General features: G+C 33.9%; 1 protein-coding gene across 2 annotated transcripts in view; it reads right to left on the bottom strand.

Annotated features, from left to right (window-relative positions):
• Nucleotides 1-226: 226 nt before the first annotated feature.
• Nucleotides 227-11854, bottom strand: part of LOC119835876 (aryl hydrocarbon receptor nuclear translocator-like protein 1) — a 52123-nt gene continuing 40495 nt past the window's right edge. Inside the window, exons 6-10 of one of the 2 annotated variants that reach the window (XM_038360950.1) lie at nucleotides 11196-11427; nucleotides 8904-9157; nucleotides 4197-4407; nucleotides 1034-1291; nucleotides 227-452 (exon numbers count right to left, since the gene is read on the bottom strand). In XM_038360950.1, the coding sequence (XP_038216878.1) occupies nucleotides 373-452; nucleotides 1034-1291; nucleotides 4197-4407; nucleotides 8904-9157; nucleotides 11196-11427 (1035 nt within the window). In that variant the 3' untranslated portion in view covers nucleotides 227-372. The remainder of the gene's footprint in view (nucleotides 453-1033; nucleotides 1292-4196; nucleotides 4408-8903; nucleotides 9158-11195; nucleotides 11428-11854) is intronic. The other variant, XR_005288069.1, reaches the window with a different exon arrangement.

The following is an 11854-nucleotide window of genomic DNA, read 5'->3' as shown; positions in this document are numbered from 1 at the left end:
ATAATCAAAATTAAGCCAACGAATGCAAAAAATGATTTGAAAATGGTGATCAAATCATACAGAGCTTACCTATCTATCTTATTAATATAGACCATTAATTAAATCTATAGAATATATAGAATAGGTTTTTACAGTAGACAATAAATTTTGTCAATCAACCATTTACAAGATTGGCACAAACATTTCGAAAAATACATTTATATAAGAGTTATTAATAAAATGGTTCCAACAACTCACAACTCCACTTTAATTATATCAATTGAAATTTAAAGTTCATATTTAAACAGGATCAAATGTACTTTCATTCAAAATATCCGCGCTCCACAGGAAAATCAGATGCGCATGATTTAAGAATGAAGAATCGTAAACTGTTTAGAGGAAATCTTCGAAATATGAACTTTTGTCCCTCTTTGCCTCTTCTAAGACGTTTTTGTAGTCTATGCCATTGGCATCTGAAAAGAATCCAGAAGTGAATAGGCCTAATTCGTTTGAAACATTTTCGTGAAATACAAAATAAATACAGGAAAACACACATATTGCATTGCTTAAGGTAAACAAAAAATTATACATAATTCGCATTAAAATTTCTATGCGCTGCAGCGGTATAAATTACAATATGATCTGGATTGGAACTGGTCATAATAATATAAGCTACAATCGCAACAGCAAATAATAACTACAGTAAATAACAACTATATTATAAGTCATGATACGTAAAAAAAAAAAAAAACATTTTACGATTATGCTCAGCGAAATCGCAAACGTGAATTTTTTTAAGAAATTGCTGTTGTGCTACATACACATACACAAACTTGTCATCGTTACACCACTAATAGTTCAAGAACGTATGAATGGATTTTAATGATTTTTAGTTCGTTGAATTCGCTAAAGCCATGTAGTTACCACATAACCAATATAATCTCGAGTTATATTTGGCGTCGGCAAGAATAAAGCTAAAGCTCTCCCAATATGCATCGACAACAAGTGAGAAAAAGCAAAATGTTTCATACGAAACCAATTACGTGTGACTTACCTATTTCAGAAATCTTAATTTGCTCATCGGCATCAAGACGCAGGGCTTCGAGGAGACTGTCTTCGGAATAAATGTCTTCATTCTTTAATATTTTCGACGGGGGCTCCTCTTCGGTATCCTCGTGGGAGCGCCTAACCCCGCAAATCCCACTGGGCCCCGGCTGGGGCTCCGCCGGATCCTCTGGAGGAGTCTGAGACACTGAGCGGAAAGGTCTGAGTTTGTCTCTCCTATAGCTTTTTCCATAGGACGGTTGGTTGCCTGGAAAACATCGGGTACTGTAATATCGACTGTGGTGAAAACGGTATTCCTTTTGCCTATGAGTTATAAGTAATTTAAAGTAATTGATTTAAAACATGTTATTTTTTCTAAAACTTTTTTTTAAAACCCATTACAATTTATTTGATCTAAATGAAAATATTCGAATATTACTTATATTGGTTTTCCACATAGAAACATTATCGTGCATCGTTAAGGTTGGTTAACAGGGCTTCTAAATTTTCTGTCAACAGCTTTGATTATTTAATATATTTTTTTGTAACTAATATTTTAAATGCAAACATTTCATACTACTTTTTAACTGTGATTTCTTTTTGGAAGAATAATCAAATAACTCTGAGTAAATACAATTGAGATTGTCGATGGGAATAACACAATTTATGACAATATTCTTATAAACACACAACATTTATAAACTTAAAATAATAAAAAAAATTAAAAACACTAAACATTTAACTACAACAACAACAACATTGATATATCTACATTTCTGGAAATAAACAAAAAAAAAATTTATGTCGTATCGACCGAAATCCCTTTTTATATTAAATTCAATTACTATAATTTCAATTATTTACGTGTATAATAAATAAATATAAGAAATGTATCTTCTTATAATTTCTAAAAAATGGAAATTCAATTTAATGTTTTTAATTTTAGAAAAAAAAAAATACAATTTAGGGCCAATAATTTTATAAAAAACAATTACGTCAATAATAACTATATCGCCATTATAATCCGTAGGTAAATTTGTGGAATGCTCGCCTTCGGTAGGTACGTAATTTAGTATGTCCACTGCACGTATCGTTATTATATATTTTCGTATTATAATGCGAATTAATTGTAAGATATCTTATATTTAATAACTATGCGTGCAGTGAAACGGATGTGATTCGTTGGATGAATTGTTGGATATGAAAATAATCTTTATAATTATGGTGATAGAAAAATGATAATGTATTGACAATTGATAATGATTAAGCAAGTCGAAGAGAAAATGCACAAGCGAAGACAAACGAAAGTGAAAGGTGGGACATGTACAGTACACTTATACAATGCAAACATTTATCTAACTAATACCTACTTGTATCAGGCGAAGAAGGAAGGACGTTTGAAATATAATCGGCAGATTCCATTAAATCAAATAGTCTTACTAGTAGTTTTTGAGTAGGAGCACCAACATTACGTGTACTTGATTAACCTACCGTATAGTTTATTTTTAAGGAGTAAAATTTTTCAATAAGGTATAAAATTAAATTTTTAATCAAACTACACGAGATTGAAAACTCAATCTCCCAAAAACTTTAACAAAGCAAATTTCAAGTAAGACTTTTTTAAACTGGGATACGGCCGAAAATATCCAGAAAACATATATATATATATACATATATATATACATATGTATAATTCACATCAAATATATTACAAAAGCAATTGAAAAATGCAAGAACAACATTTACTATCTAACAACGAAGAAAAGACACGCCAAATGAAGTTTTACCATCATCATCAACTTCGAAGGATTCGTCCTTGTACTCATATATTTCATGAGACAAGGCTGAAGGCTGAGGAGACTCTTTTGAGGGTTTCCGATGTGACCGAACTTTTTTTGCAATTGGTGTAACTGTAGGATCATCATTTCTCTTAGCCGTGAATCTAAGATAAGAAGAACTGTCAGAACTATCTGACGTTGTTATAATGGCCCACGTTACACGTCTACTTGATATTTCGGGCACAATAGCTTCATTTTGGTCTTCGACGGATGCTGCATTGTTTGGCTCTTTGGTGGGTGCATTCTTATTTGGCGTTGATTTTTCAACAGGTGTCGAGTGGAAGACATACTGATTCAAGGGGGTTAATACAGTAGGAGCAGAGAATGTTGTTCGGGTGGGATCAGCAGTAGTAAAGGTTAATAGACGAGCTATGTTTGCGTTTGTATGGGTTACAGTTGATGTCGTGCGCACTGTAGTTACAACTGTTTGATTCACAGATGGGAATGGCTGCCACATTAAAGCAAACGGTTGAATAGTATTTGCAGCGGCCTCTGTTGTAACGTATGGTGTTTCAATGACGAAAGGGTTAGTTTCTAGCGAAGCAGATGTTGTTTCATCAATTTGGGAATCGGGTTGTGTAGTAGCTGACGATGACTGAAACATCTGTGATGTTACTTCTGTTGCAGGAGGGATCGTTTGATTCACTGAAGACGATTGTGTTGTTGTTGACTCTGAATTTATAATAGAAGACCCTGAATATGAACTAGCAACATGGGAAGAGATCGGTGTAATTATCGTGGCCCGTGGCCACGTTAGCCAAGAGTTCCTAATTATTGACGTAATTGCATTGTTTGTTAGTATCGATACTGTCGATGTAATTCCATCAAAGTTTGGTGCAGATGCACTAGATGTAGTATGATTAATTGCTGTAACAGTTACAGATGCTGTTACGCCGCCAATTGTTGATTGATTTACAGTCGACGTTGTATCATTTGCCGTCAAATGAGTAGCAGAAGACGTATTAACGCATACAGATGGTGAAGTTGTAGTGGATGTAGTTCTAGATATTTCAGAACGCGCAATTGATGCCGAAGCTCGATTTCTTGTGGCGCGAGTTACAGTTGAAGTTACTCTGATTCTTGATGCACGAGATGATGTAGACGTGTCAACGAAAATGCTGTGATTGAAAGATGTTCCTTCCGCTTGCGTCGTATTCCATGAGTATTGTTCCCTGCTTGAAGGCAAAGTGACGGCAAAAACCGCGTTTATATTATTGACAGATTGCGCGTACGATCTGGTGATCGGTCGATTGATATTGGTATTATGCTCGGGTCTACCTTCACTGTATGCATCTCTACGCCTTCTGTGAGCCATGTTTGGAATTGACGAATTACCTATAACGAAAGTACTCTTCAATATAGCCTTAACAATCCTATCTTTTTTGGGAGGAATAATAGACAGTCGAGGAGTAGTATTATCACTACTAGAGGGGGAGGTTACGTCGCTATCTAGATCATCTTGGGATGGTAGGTTCGTAACCAAATGAAGAATAACTTCTTGTAACTGCTCTGGATCTTCAACCGATATATTTTTTTCATTTACTTCCTGCAAACAAAAAAAAAATCTTTGGTAAAAAGAAAAATAACAAACGACCTATACGCTTAAATTTAATTAATTACATTTTTTATGTTTAAAGTCTTAAATAATAACTTATTATTATGTATTACAGATTATAAATCACAAATATTTATTACGCAATTACTCAATCACGCCAAAAGCACTAAACGAATTTTGATAAAACTTGGCAGCGTTTATAAGATACATGTTTGTGATTAATTAACTGTAAACATAAATTCATTTTTACCGTTTTCAATGTATGCGTCGCAGTTTAATCTCCTAAGATCTTAAATAAGCAGCATTTCAATCAACGGCCTAAATAATATAAAACCGTACAACTCAATTCATGTAAATGAATGAATGTACCACACGTCCACAGAAGATCGGCGTCCAATACTATTGGCATGGGAATGGAACTTTGTTTCATACGATTAGTGGTGGAATTTTTATCCGTATCCTTTTCCTTACCCTTCCAAGACCATTTCTTGATTGATGTCGTCAATTATCTCTTACCCTTTAAAAGCGGGCAACGAATTAGCAGACTTACAAGAAAAAAGACCTTAGGGTTAAACAATGAAGGGAGAAAATGTTATACAAAAAACACTTTTCCTGCTTAATTGAATGATTAAATATCAGACAAACCATTAATAACTGTTTGTAAAGTGTTTAGGCTCTTAGTTAAGGTGCCGATGAAGGCAATTGACATACATTGACCTGTATTATTATTCAGATGGAAGGGTAGTCCAATATTTAGAACTGAATTAAAACTGAAGGATTTTAAATTATACCCGTTAACTGCGTAAGAAAGTAGATCAGCGACGGGCGCGCGAAATACGTCCGCTAAACGCACGCTACTTAATTTATAAACACTCGGACGTCTTCTCTATAAAGACGTCCGAGTGTTTATAGCAAGCGGGCTTTAAGCTATTCACGCATTCAAAATTTAATAAAAGAATTATTAATCCTGAACATCCACGCAAACAATTACAAAATTTATTTATTTTTATTTATATAAATGTATAAATTTTTCGATAAATCGCCGCGCAATAAAGTTAAAACTTTCGCAAAATCGCTGCCGAATTTAAGACCGCAATTATAAAGATGTCACGCTTTTTATTACTTTTTTTTATTCCTAAAATATGTACGAAAAATCTATAATAATAAATTTTCCGAAAATAGAAATAGTTAAATAACTTTATATTACACTCTAATTACAGTACAATTTGTGAAATACTTTTTTAAAGACTCACCGAATGCACCCAAACTGGCAGCTTTCAGGCCACACACTTAGGAAACACAATAATATTTAAAAATGTTTATAGGGAATATCCCTCGCTGTATCGAAACAGACAGCAAATGTCTCGCGAGCGAATGCCGGATGATAGTTTGCCGCGCGTATATTAGAGGACACGGTAGTGATAAGTAACTGGATGCACTGAAAAGTTTAGTTGGAATGTACGTTATATTTTAAGTCTAGAAGGTAGATTTACGCTTGCGCAGCGCGGATGGTGCCTCCACGGGAGATGCACTTCGGTGGGTGGGGGGACGTTCGGGGTGGCTGGGCGCTTCAAAGTAAATTCAATCATTCCATGGATAACAAATTTGCGCTCACAATTATTACATACATCATTTTTTGCGGCGGATGTCATTTAATGTACATCTGTAATGCGTATATGAGGGAAGATCTATTGAAAACTGCGATATATTCACCAAATGGGCTACGTGCAAAAGTCGGAATAAAAACTTATACATACTATCGGAATAATTACATACGAATAAAAAATGATTGTCACGATAATAATAGTGTAAATAGGGGCGTTACAGGATTATTTAATATAATATGTTAAAAGATTTTTATTAATTTGCTTTTATTGTCAATTTAATTATTGCCGCAACAAAGCTAGTACTGAACACATTTTCAATAATTATAGATCAGGAAAGTTTTAATATTGCGTTTCGATAAGCGGCTAATATACATTATATTAGCCGCTTATCCAGGCGTCGCCCGAGATGACCGGCCGTAAAAAATATAAAACGTATTTAGCGTAACTCGATCTTATAGTAAAATAATTAATTATTTGTTACATTTTTTGCGTCCCTTTATCTTCTATTTCTAAAACTCTCATCTCTCTCAACTCGTCTAAAACCCTCTTTTTTGTAAGTAAATACAATATAACAAAATAACGAACAAAAATTTCGAAGCAAGAAGTATCTTTCTTCTTCTTCATGAGATAATTATGTGACCTATGTTTAGGAACGCCTAGGTATCTTTTTATTGATTTTAATTTAAGGTCACGTGTCAAGCGTTGGTTTTGTTGGCGTGCATCGGACGTTCGCTATGAAATGAAGGGCTTTTGAATTGAACTTCTACAGAATTTCAATGTTTGAACTCCGTGCTAAAATCCCTTTCGGAATGTCGGCTGTGTACTGAATTTCCGCTTTGTAGTACGGACGAAAGATTTTTAAAAAGCTGAGAGTTAATTTACACCGGCAGCTTTAATTTCATTATTGCGCGTCCTTGTATGAGTGATCCCATGAGCTTTTTCGTGTTTAAGGATTCTCGTGTTTTGCACCGGTGTCTATGAGGCGTGTATACTTAAATTTGTACGATGGTAAATATTGCGTTTATTTACATTAGTTTTTGTGGTTTTTGCTAAGTGGATAGTAGTACCTATTGATATATAATACATATTAATTAATGATCGGTATATATTACATAAATATATCAATGTTACTTTAAATTATGAAGAGGAGACAATGCCAAAGATATTGGATACACCACATTCGCAAGTAACTAAGGATAGCAAAAGTTTACGACCCGAATTTGTGAAGAAAAAGATGTTTTATTATTTGTCTATCCCAAATACGAGCGAACCGTATGATATATCACGATTGATCGTCATTCCCCAAAAAACTAATAACAAATTTTTACTGTTTTTAGAAAATCCATATCCCTAACTTGAAAGCGCTGTACCCCGAAAATGTATTTTCATCCTCGGCTTCGTAGAAGCTTCATAGAAATAGAAATCACTATTCATTAACAAACATTCATTACGCGGACAATTATAATCTCATCCTAAACAGATTGGTTGAAGTAGTTTAACTCACTATTCACACGCTTCGAGTTCTTGGGTTAAATCTAACAGGTTATTCTCAGTTTGTGCATTCAAACTTTTGCGTCTCGTTGTGAATACTCAATTATTAAGAGCGCTATACGGATGTCGTACTTGTTAAAAGAATAAAGTTTGATAACTAATTAGGATAGTGGGAGTATTAGAGCATTACAATATCAATCAACATTTCAAAAGCTACAATTTTTTATTATTTTAATACAAAACAAATACTAGAAACATCATAGCTCCCATGCCTTTCGAAATGGTGAGTTTTTCATTCGTCTACCTATATAGAAATGCAAATAAATAGTAAAGTGTTTCACACTACTGTTGCACTGAACCTCAGCGTAGAGACAGTGCGACGGATATAATTTTTGGGGAACCATATTGAATTTAGAAGCGGCTGCTGTTCTTTAAACAGCGAAGCTTTGTATATAATGGCCTGGCTATCGACTTCTAGCTTTAGCAGTCTATCACTAAAATTCCACGTAATTTTTACTCTGTTTCAATTCTTTTGCAGTCGCGTTAAAAGGGCATTCAATAGAAATATAATAAAAATAGAAACATCAAACACTGTTTATCGATCAGTCGCTAGTTACGTTTAAATATGTATTGGGTTTTCTTGGTAAGTTATATGAAAAGAATGACCCACTTCAGTGAATTTAGTTATTAAATATTTGCGGCAATTCCGAAGTAGGCATTAATGATGATTCATCCGTATTAATAATGTTTATATTGAACTATTTAATAACCGCCAATGTTTTGCGTTTAAAGCCATAACAATTTCCACCACTAAGATAAATTAGATTATTCTATGCATGAACTAGCCGATAGTTCTAGCTCCGTTTTCAATCACTCGATATGACAAATTGAGCAAAAAATTGTACTATTACTAATTTACGAATGCGGTTAAGTATTCCATGATTTTAGCCAATACAAATAAATAATTAAAAGGTTCTTTCGTATTTACTAATATGATAGAACGATAGAAAATCATTTATCAACTACACAAGCCATAACTAAGCTCATTCTATATTAGGAAACTAAAAACATATTTATAAAAAATTTATACATTTTTCATGAATCCACATTTTCATTGAAACTTGTATGAAACTAATTAAACAAAGTTTCCCAATACTTCTAGCTTCTCAAAGCTTTTATAAGACGAACACCATAATTAAATCTTCGTGTGAAACTATTAGCAGATATCCAACCCGTTAAACTCCACGCAGTCTGCCGACTAACTCTACCATCAATCAAATCTAGTGGACGAGTTGCACGATTGAATCCTGTTCCTTTTAATCGAGTCATACAAGAGACCTAATGAATGTATCCGACTTAATGCTAAGCCAGTAATAACGAGACACATACCTGGGAAGCTTCATCCTCATCGGTATCTTTATCGTCACCATTATTAACGAGTATTTTGAACCTCTTCTTCATCAAGCGTATAAGCTGCTTTCCCTCGTCTTCGTTGACAACCGTGTTCGTACAAACAAAACTGGTGACTGCGTTGGTATTTTTATCGACATCCAATCTGCCCCGAGTCCTCATGTAGATGAAGCGACCGTTCTTCGTCATCAAGCGGTAGCAGGATTCACCAAAGATACGGTTTTGGACGTACACTGTGGAAGTTAATGGAGACTGTATCATAATATGCAGATGCAGATATTATTCGTATGATTCTAAGAGGGTATGAAAGTCCATATAAATTCTATGGGCTGAGGAAATCTGGACGAATTTGCATTATTTGCTCTCTATTTATTCCTATTTGCACGAGATTTGCACTTTACAAATTTGCGGGTTACAAATGTTATGAATCAGGCGATTACTATCCTACCTATAATAATTAACCTAAAATCTTTTCATTAGGTCATTAAAAGAATAACGTGTTTAAATAATTCACTTATCTTAGCATTTCCTGGGTGCATGTTATAACAAACAAGTAAGTTGCCAGGACTTAGGTTTAATCCTATCTAGTGCCTACGCATGACAGGAAGCTCAGTTCCGAACTTCGAAGTAATTCCTGTGAGGAGACTTCCCAGTAAAACGTCCTCACTTTAGTAGTCTTTGAAACTACAAATCGGGTGTCACTTGAAACTGTACTACATATTAATTTTATAGTGAATAATTTTAAAAGTGCAATCGAATGTTGTAAAGTTTAATTAAATCTCATTTTATGAGTTTATTTCGAAAATGTTGTGTTATTGTTTCATAACAAAGCTTTAAGGATTTAATGATATTATTGGAATAGATAGAGATTAAACACCTCCGCATTGTATTGGAGGAGGCGAGAATTGATTGCTTCTTTCAAGAAAATACGAAAGAAATTACAAAAATTCCAATTAAAAGGCCAGATGAAGGAAAAACGGGCGTTAATTGGATGTGTAGGATTTTAATCTATGCTATTTTAGTGCAATGAATATTAAAAACAATTAAGGCAGGAATTGAAATGCAGTTTAGTACAAAATAATCTTTTCTACAAAAAATGGTTACCGACGTTCCTGGGGGGAGACGTACCATATTCTAAAATGGGAATAAGTGTCAATTATTTCCTGTCAAACGCAACAAAAATCCATCTTATACCAACGAAGAACAAAAAAAAACATTCGAATATTCGGTTAAACCAATTAAACAAAAGTTACTGAGTTTTCATCTCGTACTTATTACTTGTAAATACATATTAAAACGCACGTACGCCCGTTTTTCTCGTTTCTTTTTTGATTTACATAAACCATAACCTTGTCTACCATAATTTTTAGTCCAATCGTAATCAAATATAGGCTATGGCACTTGTGAATCATGTAGATTTCTATGAGAGAAAGAATGTTCACGTTCGGATCAGTACTTCCGAAGATTACCTACAAACCCTATAAACATACATACCTACATGCAAAAGCCAGAAACCACCACTTTATAATATTACAGTGTAAGCGATAAACCATATCATTTGCATAATAATCAGGAATATATGAGGACATGACGTATTTGTATAATTATAATGTATAATAATCTATATATGTAAAATTCTCTTATCACAATGTTAAATACCATACTCCTTTGAACAACTGGACCGATTCTTATGAAATTTTGTGTGCATATCGGATAGGTCTGAGAATCGGACAACACCTATTTTTCATACTAAATATTCAAATTCATACTAATGTGAGTGTAAGGCAGAACAGCGTTTGCCGGGTCAGTTTGCAATATATAAATGTATAAGTATAATATATAATTTCATTCCTATATCCCAAAAAGTTTATGTCATCACAACCCGTGCAATGTCAAACGGGGGTGCGGATTATCGAATGTCAAAGATAACAATTTATCATCTTAGGTGTTTGAACATCTGTCGAGTTGATAATTGTCTCACGAGAGCGGTAAACAAGCATTGAAACGGCAAATAGTGAGTAACATGATGTTTAGATTGATGTAGTATATATAGATGTAAAATTATGTGTTTAAGGCCCGATACACACGAAACAACGCAATCAGCTAACCTTTGTACTTTGCTTTTATTTTTTTTTTCAAGTATCAATTTATATAATGATGAGAAGCATCTCTTGGTTTTTCATAAAGGAATAAAATAGATAGTAACACAATTCTTTCATTGTCAATTTTCATTAATTAAATCTATAATTTTGTAGTAAAAAAGGTACTTACTCTCACGTAATGCGAATATGACCCATCGGACGTCATCGCGATGCATAAAGTTCATTGCGTTCATACCACTGACTTCGTGTGTCATGTAGCCAGTCACAAGGGCAATGCGTTGTTCGCATTGTATAATTTCGCCGTCAATAGAATGCCTGGTACGGTATTCGAGCTTGAACGACTCGAGCACGCCTTCCGTCATGAATGTTTCAGTCGTCGGTCGAGCCATTCCGATGAATACCTGTGAGAAACGCTATTATTGTATGCGTTATGATAAATATCGAAAATGCAATTTCTGATTCTGATTATTATTGTATACTTTATGAATCTATTTGCGAAAATATTTATAGTGTTAAAATAATATTCAAAATAATAAGTTAGTTGTTAGTACAGCAATTATTACGATGAACAAAAAGCGCGGCATTGCTCCCTCCGGAGCACCATTTTATAGTTAGTTATTACACCTTTTAGTACAATATAATGATACTGGATATAGCCGATAGTAGGGTGCAGCGATTGCCAAATTAGATTGTACCCGTGTATGAGAATGGCCTTACATACACACTATGTAAGGCCATTCTCATTCTCACTTATTTGGCACCCTTATTATATAATAAAATCAATAATAGCTTAAACATTGAAAACAAGACTAAATTTATGTGTGGAAA

The sequence above is a fragment of the Zerene cesonia genome, chromosome Z (genome assembly GCF_012273895.1).
Source record: "Zerene cesonia ecotype Mississippi chromosome Z, Zerene_cesonia_1.1, whole genome shotgun sequence".
Lineage (NCBI taxonomy): Eukaryota > Metazoa > Arthropoda > Insecta > Lepidoptera > Pieridae > Zerene > Zerene cesonia.
This window is presented reverse-complemented; position numbering and strand designations above follow the sequence as displayed.